This window comes from Camelus ferus, chromosome 6, assembly GCF_009834535.1.
Source record: "Camelus ferus isolate YT-003-E chromosome 6, BCGSAC_Cfer_1.0, whole genome shotgun sequence".
Classification (NCBI taxonomy): Eukaryota; Metazoa; Chordata; class Mammalia; order Artiodactyla; family Camelidae; genus Camelus; species Camelus ferus.
This window is the reverse complement of record NC_045701.1, coordinates 15,345,569-15,361,282: the sequence shown is the minus strand read 5'-3', so window position 1 is coordinate 15,361,282 and position 15,714 is coordinate 15,345,569. Positions and strand designations below refer to the sequence as shown.

Genomic DNA, 15,714 nt, shown 5'->3' with positions numbered 1-15,714 from the left:
ATCTGGATTTATCTATGACCTTATTTTTTTAAAAAAAAATTTCACATGTAATTCATACCATTGGAGAGATAAGACAGTATTCCTTTCTCTATTTCACTTAACATAATGCCCCCGAGATCCACCCATGCTGGTGCAAATGGCAAGACCTCATTACTTTTTATGGCTGATTAATATTCTATTTTATATATATATATAATGGAATAGTACTTATATTTATATATAATGGAATAGTACTTATATTTCTTTATCCATTCATCCACTGATGGACACTTAGGTTGTTTCCATATCTTGGCTGTTTAAATAATGCTGCAATGAACATAAGGGTGCGTGTACCTTGTCGAGTTAGTGTATTCATTTTCTTCAGAAGTAGAAGTGCTGGATCATACAGTAGTTCTATTTTTAATTTTTTGAGGAACTTCCATGTTTTTCACAGCAGTTGCAGGAATTTACATTCCCAACAGCATACAAGGATTTCCCTTTCCCCACATCCATGCCAACACTTGATATTTATCTTTTTTTATAATAGCCATTCTAACAGGTATAAAGTAATATCGCATTGTGGTTTCGATATGCATTTCCCTAATAATATGGAGCATCTTTTCGTGTACCTGTTGGCCATCTGTATGATTTCTTTGGAAAAAAGGTCCCTTCAGATTTTCTGCCCATTTTTTAACTGGGGTCTTTTTTTGTTTGTTTATTTTTGTTGTTGAGTTTTCTGAGTTTTTTTTTTTTTTATATATTTTAGATATTAGCTGTTTGTATCAGGTACATGATTTGCAAGTACTTTCTTCCACTGAGAAAGCTGCCTTTTCATTTTGTTAATCACTTCCTTTGCTGTGCAGAAGCTTTTCAGTTTGAGGTAGTATCATTTATTTATTTTTGATTTTGGTGTTAGATTGAAAAAAGCATCACCAAAACCTGTATCAAGGAGCTTACCACCTATGTTTTCTTTAAGAAGTTTAATGGTTTCAGGTCTTATGTTCAAGTCTTTAACCCATTTTGAATTAATTTTTGTGCACGGTATAAGACAGTGGTCAGGTTTCATTTTTTTGCATATGGTTCTCCAGTTTTCCCAACATTGATAATTGAAAAAACTGTCCTTTCCCTATTGTATATTCTTGGCTATTCTGTCATAAATTAATTGACCGTATGTGCAAGAGTTTATTTCTGGGCTCTCTATTCTGTTCCACTGATCAGTGTATGTATTTTTATGCCAATGTCATACTGTTTAAACTACTACAGCCTTGTAATACAGTTTAAAATCAAGTAGCATAATGCCACCAGCTTTGTTCTTCTTCCTCAAGATTGCTCTGGCTATCAGGGTCTCTTGTGGTTCCACACAAATTTTAGAATTGCTTGTTCTATTTCTGCAAAAAATATCATTAGAATTTTAATGGGAATTCATTCTACTGAACCTACAGATTGCTTTGGATAGTACAGACATTTTAGCAGTATTGATTCTTCCAATCCATGAGCATGAAATATTTTCCCATTTCTCTCTGTCTTTTCAATTTCTTTCATCAATATATTACAGTTTTCAGAATACAGGTCATTCACCTCCTTGGTTAAATTTATTCTTAGGTAATCTATTCTTTTTGATGCAATTGTAAATGGCATTGTTTTCTGCACATTGATTTTGTATCCTGCAACTCTGCTGAACTCATTTATTAGTTCTAACAGTTTTTTTGGCAGTCTTTAGAGTTTTCTATACATAGTATCATGTCACTGGCAAATAGTAAGAGTTTTACTTTTTCTTTTCCAACTTAGATGTCTTTTATTACTTCTTCTTGCCTAATTTCTATGGCTAGGGCTTCCAATACTATGCTGAATAAAAGTGGCAAAAGTGGGCATCCTTGTCTTGTTCCTAAACTTGAAGGAAAAACTTTCAACTTGTCACCATTGATCACGATGTTAGCTGTGGGCTTGTCATATATGGCCCTTATTATGTTGAGGTACATTCCCTGTATACCCACTTTGTTGAGAGTCTTTATCGTAAATGGATATAGAATTCTGTGAAATCAACACAATTACTGAGTTGATTACATGATTTTTAGCACTCATTTTCTTAATGTGACTTATCACACTGAATGATCTGCAAAACCCAAAATAAATCCCATTTGATTATGGTATATGATCTTTTAAAGTACTGTTGAATTCAGTTTGCTAATATTTTGTTGAAGATTCTCAAAAGCTGCTGCCCTGAGGGTCTGGCTTCCAGTGAGTCTGAATCCAGGTGCTGAAATACTCTCTATAGGTAATAGTACATCCTTAACTACTAGGAGCTAGTAAAAACGTAACAGGCAGCTTGAACAAGCAGAAAGGTTTGAGACAGCAAAGAGCTGGATTAAGGTTCATCCCCTACACCTACATAAGGCTACTTCTTCAAGACTGGGAGAAGTGTCTGTATCATCTACTGTATTGAAACCAATAAAGTCAAGTAAAATGAAGGAACAGAGAAATATGTTTCAAAAGGAAGAACAAGATAAAACCTCAGGGAAAAACTTTAGTGAAATGAAGATAAGTAATTTACCTGAAATGAAGATAAGCAATTTATCTGATAAGAGTTCAAAGCAATGATCATAAAGGTGCTTACTGAATTATGGAGAAGGAACACAGTGAGAATTTCAAAAGAGATGGAAAATATAAGAAAGTACCAAATAGAAGTCACAGAACTGAAGAATAAAAACTGAACTGAAAAATACACTAGCAGGTTTCAACAGCAAACTAGATGAAGCAGAAGAAAGCATTAGTCAACTTGGAGACAAAGCAGTGGAACTCACTCAATCAGAGTAGAAAAACAAAAAAAAAATTTTTTTAAAGTGAAGTTAGCTTAACGGACATATGGGACAACATCCTAACACTCACATTACAGAGGTCCCAGAAGAAGAGGAAGACAAAAGGGCATAAATTGTATTTGAAGAAATAATGGCTGAATCTTCCCTAACCTGGGGAATAAAACAGACATCCAAATAAGGAAAGCTTTGGGAGCTTCCAAACAAGATAAACCCATTGAGACCCACACCAAGACACATAATTAAAATGTCAAAAAAGTTAAGACAAGGAGAGAATACTTACAGCAGCAAAGGGAAAACAACTTATTACATACAAGGGATCCCCTGTTAGGCAATCAGCAGATTTTTCAGCAGAAACTTTTCAGGCCAGAAGGGATGATATATTCAAAGTGCTGAAAAAAAAAAAACTTCCAACCAAGAATACTCTATCTGGCAAAAATTCTCACTCAGAATTAAAAGAGAGAAAGACTTTTCAAGACTAGCAAAAGCTGAAGGGGTTGATCACCACTAAACCAGCCTTACAAAAAATGTGAAAGGAGCTTCTTTAAACTGAAAAGAAAGGGTAGTAATCAGTAATAAGAAAATCTATGAAAGAATAAATCTCACTGGAAAGGTAAATTTATGGTAAAGGTAGAAGACTAATCACTTATAAAGCCAGAATAAAGGTTAAAAGGCAAAAGTAGTATAGCAGCTATGATTACAACAACTAGTTCAGGGATACTCAAAGTAAAAAGATTCAAAATTTGACATGAAAAACAGAAAACAGTGAGGGGGAGAATAAAAATGTTGAGCTTTAAAATGGGATCAAACAAGTGGTTATCAACATAAAATAGACTGTTACAGATAAAAGTTATTATATATAACCCTCATGGTAACTACAAAGCAAAAACCTATAGTAAATACACAAAAGATGAAGAAAAAGGAATATATATGCATATCAGTACATAAAGTCATCAAACCACAAAAGAAGAAAGAGGGTTAAAAAAAAATGGAATGGAGAGGAATTATAAAAACAGCCAGAAAACAACTAACAAAGTGTCAATAAGTACATATTTGTAATAATTACTTTAAATGTAAATGGACTAAATTCATCAACCCAAAGACACAGTAACTGAAAGGATAAAAACATAAGACCCATCTATACATTGCCTACAAGAGACTCACTTTAGATGTAAAGACACACATACAGACTGAAAGTCAAGGAATGGAAAAGGATATACCACGCAAATGGAAACCAAAAGAAAGCTGGAGTAGCTATACTTCTATTAGACAAAACAGACTTTTAAAAAAGACTGTACTAAGAAACAAAGATGAGTGGTACATAATGATAAAGGGGTCAATTCAACAAGAAGATACAGCATGTGTATATATTTATGCAACCAACATCGAAGCACCTAAATACAGAAAGCAAGTATTAAGAGACTTAAAGGGAGAAAATGATACCAATACGATAGTAGTTGGAGACTTTAATACCCACTCATATCAATGGACAGATTATCCAGACAGAAAATCAGTAAGAAAGCATCAGCCTTCAATGACATGTTAGATCAATGGACTTAACAGATAAATATACAGAACATTCCAACCAAAAGCAACAAAATTCTTATTTTCCTCAAGTGCACATGGAACATTTTCAAAGACAGACCATGTTAGGCCACAAAACAAGTCTTAATAAATTTACAAAGGATGAAATCATATCAGGCATCTTTTCTGACCACAATGAAATTAATTACAGAAGGAAAACTGGAAAATTCATAAATATGTGGAGATCAAACAACATACTACTGAACAACCAATGAGTCAAAGAAAAAAATTAAAAGAGAAATTTAAAAAAATACCTTGAGACAAACAAAAATGGAAATATAACATACTAAAATTTGTGGGACGCAGCAAAAGCAGTTCTAAGAGGGAAGTTCACAGCAATAAATGCCTACCTCATGGAACAAGAAAATTCTCAAATAACCTAACTTTATACCTCAAGAAATCAGAAAAAGAACAAATAATGCTCAACGTTAGAAGGAAGTAACAAAGATTAAAACAGATATAAGTGAAACAGAGACTGAAAAGACAAAAGAGAAGATCAATGAAACTAGAGCTAGTTCTTTGAAAAGATAAAATGCATAAGGCCTTAGAAAGCCCTCTGAAGGAAAAGAGAGAAAACTCAAATCAGAAATGAAAGAGATGTTACAACCGATACCACAGAAATACAAAAAGGATGGTAAGAGGCTAACACGAACAACTAAAAGTTAACAAATTGGACAGCCTAGAAGAAACAGATAAATTCCTAGATATATACAACCTACCAAGACTGAATCATGATGAAACAGAAATTCTAAACAGACTGATTACTATTTAAGAACCAGACAGCTTCACTGATGAATTCAAAGAACTAATGCCGATCCTTCTCAAACTCTTCCAAAATCAAATTTTATGAGTTTGGCATTACTCTGATACCAAAACCAGACAAGGACGCCACGAGAAAAGAAAATTACAGGCCAACACTCCTGACAAACACAGATGCAAAGAGCACTATTTCTAAGGATTCTTTCAGTGCCAGGATTTTCAGAAATCTATACCCTAAAAAACAAACAAACAAAACAAGGTTTTTATCAAGAGGCAGAAAGAACTTATATTCTACACAGATCTGGATGTTGCAGAAATGTTTAGCTACAATAATTTTACACTTTAGGCTGACAGCTGAAATGTCAAGTTTGGTCACAGTTCCAGCAAATACCTTGTTAATACTTAGTTTAATTTAATTACATTGTTTATATAGATTGTTTACATACCAGCCACTGCTGTCCATAAACAAATACATGATTTTTGGCAATGTCAACTCTATCCCATGCCAATGTAAGGATAAGCTGGTCAAATGCAGATGCATTAGTGCCTAATGAAATACAGAAAACAGTTGACAAGTTCAATTAATTTATCTCCACTAAAATGTAAACACCTATGAATTCTCCCCATTCCCCTTTAATTAACTTACACTGATGGTATTGGTCACTGTTTAGAGGCAGCCTGCCTCAGAAAGACAAGGTTACCCCAGGTTTGAGCACTTTTATTTTCCAACTATAGAAGAGACACAGCCTCATTCACTGCTAACAATTCAGATCACAGAACAATGAGTAGAAAAGAAAGATGATCTGTTTCTATCACAGTGATAGTACTGATTGTTAAGATGAAAAATATCCTTACAGGTGCTTTTCTATGCATATATAAGACTATACATATACTTTTAATTGTTTATGCAAAAGTAGATAACACTATACAAACTATTCAATAGCCTACTTTATGTGTGTTAATATCACACCTGAGTTTTCAATAACAGTACATATAGATGTACCTTACATACATATATTATATCTTTTAAAGGTGAACTAAAATGCATTCAACAAATATTCTAACTCGTGGACATTTCAGGTTATTTTGAGTTTTTTGGTGAGTATGTTTTTGTGCACGTTTCATTATTTGAATAGGACAATTCTGTAGAAGCACAATTGTTGTGTAGATGGACATAGATGTTAAAGCTTTTGATACACTGCCAAAACATATTCCAGAAAGGTAATATCATCCATCAGGGTACAGGAATACACAGCAGGAGGAATAAATGCTTCTTCAATTTACGTTTTTTTTGCTGTTGTTAACATCTTTCCATTATTTCCATATTTCCCCCAAGCAACTCTATTATTCTGCTAGTATCTTTTACATAAATTCTGACTCATTCTTCCATAAGGTATGCATCTTTTTATTATTAATTCATAACACCTTTCTGTGATCCTTCTATATTCCTGTTCTTAGTTTTCTCATCTATAAAATGAAGAAAGTAATAGGAAATGGTGTGGGGGGGTGTAGCTCAGTGGTAAAGTGCATACTTAGCATGCACGAGGTCCGTCCTGTACCTTCATAATAAATAAATAAATAGGAAACAAAATTTTTAACTTAAAAAAAAAATAGGAAATCTGCCTCTTAGGGCTACTGTAAGGATAAAATGAGATAAGCAATGTAAACCACTAAAGCACAGTAGCTAGCACACAGAAAGTATATGGCAAACAAATATTAGGTACTCTTTTTATTTCTTACGTTCATGTAATCATATTTGTTGATCTTTCCTTTTATAGTTTCTGGGCTTCCTATTACATATGATCTCTTATTCTAAGATGATGTGAACATGTTATAGTATTTTTTAAATGCTTGCTCTACTGGCATTTACTGTGGTCCAGTATTTGGGAAATTCTTGCGAATGATTAGACAGTGCCTTCTTGCCCTACTCCTGCCGTCTCACTAGTCCATACTTGGACTTTCAGGTACCCAGACAAAACACCATTTTGGTTTCTAATTTCTGAAGATTTTTTCACTATAATATTGTTCGTTTTATCAGTTGGATGGCTTTGGCGAGATAATGAGAGGAAAATAATTCAATGTACTTGTGCATTATCCCTTAGTCCTAGAAAATATCACTAGTTTTTTCCCCAAATTTTCCTTACTAATGAAAATAGCACATTTAAGAATGCTATTCTTAATTTCTATCAATTAAATCCTTACTACTTTTAAACACTTATTTTTCAGCCAATTAAAAATGGGACACATTCTTAACAGGATAATTAAATGGGTCTAATTGCATAAATCGTGCTACGGACTTTTTTAAAACAATTATATAAGATAAAAACAAAAGGAAATTTATTGTCAAAGAGAGCTAACATTGTGTCTTTTACAAAGAAAAAGTATTGAAAAATTAAGTTCCCATTTAGCCAAATTTAAAAAACCTAATTTATATAAACACGCTGTAAAGGAAAGACCTTACAAATAAAAAACATTTAAATCTTACCTTTAAGCAGCGCGGTAAGTATTGCTACATCTATATCTTGATGTTCATCTGATCCAATGTGGAAAACAGTGATCTATTTAGAGATTAATTCATAATATTATGCCTTTACATTTTAAAAAGCAACGCATAAGACACATACATCACAAAGTAACTTCAAACTATGTGGCAGATACAGTTTTTGGGTCAGAAATAATTTCATCACAGCCAAAATCCAGAAAATGAAAAGAATTTGTATCATTTACCAAATAAAATTCAAGTATATTCAAAATGTTGGTTTCATATTACATTCATTTTTGACCTATCTTATGTCCTTTACTAGAATAGGAAATTTATGAGCTGAAGCTACAGATTACTTATCCGAGTAAATCCTGCTGTTCCTTTTACAGAGTAGACATTTACTCAATTCAAGTAATTTATGTGTTCTTGAATGAGAAGTGCTTTGTTGAATGCTCTGACTGGAAATTTCTTTAAATTATTTGAAACATAATATCATTTGAGAGTTTTTTTTTTTTTTAACAACGCTTTTATAAAGTGAAAGATTACTGTTACAGCTCCAATACAAATTTTTCAACTTCATTTCATAGTGTACAAAAATGAAATGCATGAAAGAAAACAGCAAATCAAACCATGTTATCATCTACCTACTTACAGAGTTTTTAAAAATCTTTATGCCTGTATATTTAAGCCCATGCTTAGATGACTGAAATTAAGCAGCACTGATCTTTAATTTGACCACTCAGAAGAAAATAATAAATTGTTTTCCTCCAAATACATTTTAGAGAAGCCATTAACGACCCTTTAGTGTTCTTCCTTGATCCTGGACATAATCTACTGAGGCTTAATTATGAAACTTTTCTTAAAATAGAAGTGCAATGCATGTCTCAATACTGTATAAAAACTATAATCATTCCAGGATACCTCTTAGCCTGAACAAAACTATAAATGACACCTTTACATGGTTAAAAAAGATTTAAAATTTTAAATTCAAATTAAAAAAATGTTTTCCTCCAATTTAGAATGTGCTTTGAATGAAATAAAAAGGCTTGTTCTGCTGAAATCTACTTACAAGCTCCTTTCTTTTCATGCACTCCATCAGTGTTTGAAACAAATGAACTGCTTCACTCTGGCCAAAGTTAAATGTTTTTTTGATGGTTGAAATGATATCAGGCTCTGCTGCATCAGGAAGATTCCTGGAATAAGAGAAAACAAAATTTAATTCACTGATTTCAAATTCCATTATATGTAAAATCTAATGTCAACTACCAGTGTATGCAAGTAAGACACTTAAAGTTATTGTATTAGTATTAAATACTTGTCCCTGAGAAAAATTTTCTCCTTCAGGAGACTCCCACTATAAGTTATAAGGGTGGAAAATGGAATGGAGTGATTTTTTTTTCTTTGAATTATTTTATATTTTTTAATAAGGCATGTGTTAGATTATCAGTACTCACACTTTGTAAGATTTTTTGTATAAAGATAATTTTAAGATAGTATGATGTATAAGGCAGTATTTCACCAAGATGTGTTAAACATCAGCACATGTGCCTTTTTATTTTTTTTTCTCAATAGGGAATATATTTATATGGCTGAAAAATATAATGATATAATATAAAATATAAAAATGTGAAAATTCACAGTGAAAGTGTCCTTCCCACTTTCTTCCATCTGCTCAGTACCATCTCAACCACTTTCAAGAAACACTATTATTTTGTATAACTCTCCAGGATTTCTTTCTATATATACAAATAGTTATCTCCTTTTTTTCTCCTTGGACATAAAGGGTACCTCTATATATATGTTACTCTACATCTTCCTTTTCCCATTATATTTTGGTAATCTTCTCAAATCTGGTATACAGATACAACCTTACTCAACCACAAATTATTTCATTGTGCAAATGCACCATCATTTGTTTATCTAGTCTACTTGATACATGTTTATTAGGTTCCAATCTTTTACTATTACAAACCACACTGTTACGATAAACTTTATATACATTATTTCACATGTATACAAGTACATCTGCAGGAACAATTACCAGAAATAGAACTACTGGATCAAAAGATAGGTGCCTCTGTATGTTTAACAGATCTTGCAAAATTGTGTACTACAAAGATTGTTACATTTTAATTCATTCCAATAACGTATCAGATACGCTAATTCCTCAAGACTTAACAAGGTATTTTCACATTCATAAAACACTGAAATGAATCTAATATTCTAAAAACCACAAGCCTTTTCACATAAAATTACTAAAAATATCACATAATCATATACTTACCCGCCTTCGTCTGTTTGTTTATGAATATATGCTAGTAGATCTGCAGCTCTGCCTGTTCCTTCACACACGACAACTGGAACAGGAGGACTTCCCTGAAGGTATTCTAAAACTGTGAGGATAACATTTGGCCCACCCTCAAATATAAGTGCCACAACAGGGACACACTGACAAATTCCTAAAAAAAGGTAAAATATTATGATATTGGGCAAAATTCAGTAACTTAATCTTATTTTTTACTCAATCAAAACCAAAATATAAATAAAAAGCCAAAAAATAATTTCTTCCAAGACTATATTGACATAATTTTAAGTACTCAACATGATTCTAGTCTGGCATAAATAAAATAAATACTGAATAAATTACTTTTACACTGGCTTAAGTCTGTTCTAAATAACAAAGTTAGAAAATCCAATGTATAACTAAGGGCACACTAGAATGTACATATTCACTGAAAAGTAGTAATTGTTTTGTATATTTCACTAATTGAACCCTTGACAAAAAATTAAAACACTAACTCACTTTTTAGTTTTCTTTTTAATATTGCATGAATTGAACTTATATATGTATTTAATCATTTTTAAAATGTGTATTTCTGATTCCAAATGCATTGAGACATTAATATAGAAATTAATTCTCTTCAGCAAATGATGTTGGGAAAACTGGACAGCTGCATGTAAATCAATGAAGTTAGAATACTCCCTCACACCAAACACAAAAATAAACTCAAAATGGCTTAAAGACTTAAACATAAGACAAAACACTATAAACCTCTTAGAAAAAACCATAGGCAAAACATTATCCAACATAAATCTCTCAGTAATGTTCTCCTGGGGCAATCTATTCAAGCAATAGAAATAAAAGCAAAAATAAACAAATGGGACCTAATTAAACTTACAAGCTTTTGCACAGCAAAGGAAACCATAAGCAAAACAAAAAGACAACCTACGGAATGGGAGAAAATATTTCCAAAAGATGAGACTGACAAAGGCTTAATCTCCAGGATATAAAAACAGCTCATACAACTTGATAAGAAAAAAAAACCCAATCCAAAAATGGGTAGAAGACCTAAACAAGCAATTCTCCAGTGAACACATACAAATGGCCAAAAGGCACATGAAAAATGCTCAATATCACTAATTATCAGAGAAATGCAAATCAAAACTACAATGAGGTTCACCTCACATCAGTCAGAATGGCCATCATTCAAAAGTCCACGAATGATAAATGCTGGAAAGGCTGTAGGGAAAAGGGAACCCTCCTACACTGCTGGTAGGAATGTAGTTTGGTGCAGCCATAATGGAAAACAGTATGGAGATTCCTCGAAAGACTAAAAGCAGACTTACCATATGATCCAACAATCCCACTCCCGGCATATAATCAGAGGAAATCTTAATTCAAAAAGACACATGCACCCCAATGTTCATAGCACTATTTACAATAGCCAAGACATGGAAACAACCTAAATGTCCATCGGCAAATGACTGTATAAAGAAGCTATGGCATATTTATACAACAGAATACTACTCAGCCATAAAAAAAATAATAAAATTATGCCATTTGCAGCAACATGGATGGACCTGGAGGATGTCATTCTAAGTGAAGTAAGCCAGAAAGACAAATACCATATGGTATCACTTATATGTGGAATCTAAAAAAAGACAAATGAACTTGTTTACAAAACAGAAACAGACTCACAGACATAGAAAACAAACTTATGTTTACCAGGGGGGAAGGGTGTGAGAAGGGATAAATTGGGAGTTTGAGATTTGCAGATACTAACTAATATATGTAAAATAGATAAACAACAAGTTTATACTGTATAGCACAGGGAACTATATTCAGTATCTTGTAGTAACCTATGGTGAAAAAGAACATGGAAATGAATATATGTATGTTCCTATATGACTGAAGCATTATGCTATACACCAGAAATTGACACAACATTGTAAACTGACTATATTTTGATAAAAAACATATTTTAAAAAAGTAATTCATGACACAGTCAGGATTATATAAACAGAACTCATCAATAAAATTCAAAATCTCTACAAAAGTAACAGAAAACATTTAGTGAATACCAAGTTTTGTTTTTATGATAACTTGCAATGCACTGAAAGAATCCAAAATGTAGGTAAAGGGAGGATTCTAAGACATCACTAATTTTTAGGAAATGCTATGACTCCATCTTAATTTGAATATACTGTTCCACAATTTGTATTTCTATTTCACTTTGTCATAGAGCTCACCTTCTTGGTATCCTAAAATTACAAAATTTCTCCTTTCTGAAATAAAAATCTAGATGTTGAACCAAAAAGTTTGCTATGGTTGGAAAGGAAGACCAGTGTCAAGAATATCAACTTTTAAGATATATCTACCAAAGAGTGATGCCTACTCGTGTTACAAACTTTAAGCAAGGTGATTCTTTCTTCACAGTATTTTTTTTTCAATCTTGAATTTCAAAGTCATGTATTGGAATATATCACACAGAAAGAGTATTTTGAATTCCTTGAGCTGCAATGAGTTTACAATAGCAGCAAAGCTTCCAACGAAACTTTGTGGCTTTGGCCTTGATATCCAAGGACCCTATTTAGCTCAGACTTCCTTTCCTAGGTCATTTTATTTTGTGTAAAGTCAGTCATTCTTGGTTCTTTTGTATATTATCCTGCTACATAAGGAAGTGAGTGTTTCAAACAATTTCCACCTTTTTTAGAATGTTGCTCACTTTTAACACAATTCAGAATAATTTCAACAATAGCAAATTTATAAATTCCCTTACTAGCATGAATTCTTTGCTGATTAATAGTTTTCTCGAGTTCTCTTCTCAGTCTGACTTCTGCTCCATACTTTCCAACGGTGCCATCATCGACCAATATGAAATGCGAATGTAGATTATTCAGAACATTCAGTTTGCTCAGAGGGTTCAATAAGGTTTGATAAGGAGCAATCACCTAAACGACAGCAAACATGAGAGTTAGTGGGCAGCATTAAATATAATGTAATGTAAAGCAAAAATAAATTTTGAAATAATCTGTAAAGGCAAGGAGGAGGAAAATTCTATTTATGCATGTCAACAAATAGAAAATGTAAAAGAACATATCACCCCCAGGTGACACCCTCCTTTTAGTTGGTTTTAGTTGCTCTGGGGGGAAGAGGGAAGATAGAGCTGTTCTTATAGTTATTTGTTAAAAAAAAAAAAAAAAAAGAAAGGAAAAAATTTATATATCAAAAAGCATAAGCTTTAAAGTGGCTGAAGATTATTCAATAATAGGCTAAGCCATACAATTATATTTTGGCTCTTACTGCAAAATATACAATATTTCATCATCCCATGCAAAAGAAGAGGTAACAAATAAACAATTTGAATAAACTATTAGGTTACTAGTGAATAAAATGCAATATATAAAGGACACTGAATAAAAGCAATCAAATGTTATATTGCTATTTTTTCAGCCATAAGAAGAATCTTTAAAATTGATATCAGAAATTTAATTGTACTTGAAAGTTAGGCATTATAATTTAGTAATTCTTTTTAATAATCTCTTGATAAATATCTATGACCAATTCACATGTCTTTAACCTACTCTAATAAAACACCAGCATTTGATTACCACCCTTAGTGATAATACAATTAATTCTTAATGTCATACAGTCACTAACAGTTTAATTACAAAGACTGGCATGATATGGAAAACACATGAAATAGCTATAGGGCTGTTTCAAAAGGTACTAGCAATATAATGACACAATTATTTACACCTATGACTGCATTTCTGAAAGGATTGTGGCATGATTATGAGCATTTTAAGTTGACTTCACACTATTGTTGCTCTAAGTTTTTTTACATATAAATTCAAATATAAGAAATTTTAATAAGCACTCTTACATCTCTCCCAACAAGATCATTTCTGTTTTCAATTACTCCCCATGGAGCTATTCCGATAGTGCAAATCTTTCGAGATGATCTGGAAGCATGTTCTTTAAGGGCATCACCAACATGTTTTGCCACACCTGTTCATACAAAATTTAACTCACTTTATATGAAAGTCTTTATTGTGTTCAGAACAATCCTGTGCTTAATCTGTAACACTACAATTTGTGATATTTTTCTTTACACATACAAGATAAAAGGCAACAAAGTCCAAACGACAAACTCACAAAAGAAAACACAAGGACAAAAAAGAAAAAAAACCCAAAAAACCCACAAGGTCAAATCACTACAACTGCCTGAAATACATGTAAAACTAACTTTTACCATGTTGTTAGGCCTAGTCCTCTCTTAGATTCCTCATGTAACTGTAGTTTTTTGTTAATGCTCTATACATCATCTAAAAAAAAGAAAAGTATGGCTCAGGACTATAAGCAAAATATACACAAATGAAAAAAACAACTATAAAAGTTTTCCAACTGAGTCAAAAATTGGGAGAAAAGTAGAAAAGATAATTCCAAAGAGCACATAACTCATTATAACTCGTTATAGGCTGTAGGCTGGACTGTATCCTCCCCAAAATTCTTATGTTGAAATCCTAATCCCAGTACCCTGGAATGTAACTATTTCTGGAAACAGGTCCTTTAGGTTATCATGTGAAAATGAGGTCATTAGGGTGAGTCCTAATCCAATCTGACTGGTGCCTGTATAATAAGGAAAAATTTGGACACTTTTAAAAGAGATACCAGGGATGCACATAAACAGAGGAAAGGCCACAAAAGGACACAGTGAGAAGGTGGCCATCCAGAAGTCAAGGAGAGATGCTTCAGGAGGAATCAAACCTGCTACCATCCCGATTTTGGGTCTCTGGAACTGTAATAAAACAAATTTTTTTCTTTTGTTTTAAGCCACCCAATCTGTGGTATTTTGTTACGGCAGCCCTAGCAAACACATCACTCATTTTGATTTTTGTAAGCCGTTAGAGCTCATCCTTCATGTGGATTATGAAAACAGCCTTTTCACTGATCTTCTAACGGCTGCCTTGCCTGTTTACACTCTATTTTCAAATCACCATGCAAGTGATTTTTGCTCTAGTCAACTCTGCTTAAAATCTCCCATTCCTCACTCAGAATAAAAGCCAAAGTGCTTACAATGGCCTACAAGACCTTAAGTAATGATCTGCCTATTGCCCCTGCTATTCACCACACCACCCCATCCCAGCCCTGCCGCCACAACCCACAACTTTCTGACCTCATCACCTAGCACTCTTTACTCACTATACTGGACTTTATTACTATTCCACCATTTGCTGTTTCGTCTACTTTAAAAGCTCTGCCCTACGTTATACTTCTCTTGTTCCCCTCATTTCCTTCCATCTCTTCTCAAAAGTCACCTTATCAACGAATCCCCCTTGACTATCCCTCACTATCCCTCCTCTATATTTTATGTGTCTCCATAGCACTTATCACTTAATATATTATACATTTAGTTTTCTGTTGGCTACATCTTCTCCACTAGAATATAAGCTCCATGAATGTAAATATTTCGTTTTGTGGAATGATATATTTTCAGTAGCCAGAAGAATGTCTGACACACAATGAAGTTTAAAAAACAGTTGTTGATAATGTATTAGATTTTTGCAAAATAATTATGTTTTACTTTGGATATTAAATTTGCCTTCCTTATATCCAACCTGTATATGTGACAGGGAAGACTTAGATTGAAAGATTATAGTATATTAAAAGCTAATTTTGAAAGCTACTTTTTACACTGTCTAGGAAATAGATTGCCATTCTTCTATCAATTTACCAGTAGTCACAAAGTGACAGGCATAAGACTATGCTCTACAGTGGGGTCAGCAACCTTTTTTGTAAAGGGCCAAATAGTA

The 15,714-nt window shown here is 32.8% G+C and overlaps 1 protein-coding gene across 1 annotated transcript in view; it reads right to left on the bottom strand.

Moving 5' to 3' along the window:
* Positions 1-15,714, bottom strand: part of TRPM7 (transient receptor potential cation channel subfamily M member 7) — a 99,377-nt gene that overhangs the window by 58,271 nt on the left and 25,392 nt on the right. The window contains exons 6-11 of the mRNA XM_032481212.1: positions 13,785-13,909; positions 12,678-12,849; positions 9,902-10,076; positions 8,687-8,810; positions 7,621-7,693; positions 5,582-5,682 (exon numbers count right to left, since the gene is read on the bottom strand). Of these exons, the coding sequence (XP_032337103.1) occupies positions 5,582-5,682; positions 7,621-7,693; positions 8,687-8,810; positions 9,902-10,076; positions 12,678-12,849; positions 13,785-13,909 (770 nt within the window). The remainder of the gene's footprint in view (positions 1-5,581; positions 5,683-7,620; positions 7,694-8,686; positions 8,811-9,901; positions 10,077-12,677; positions 12,850-13,784; positions 13,910-15,714) is intronic.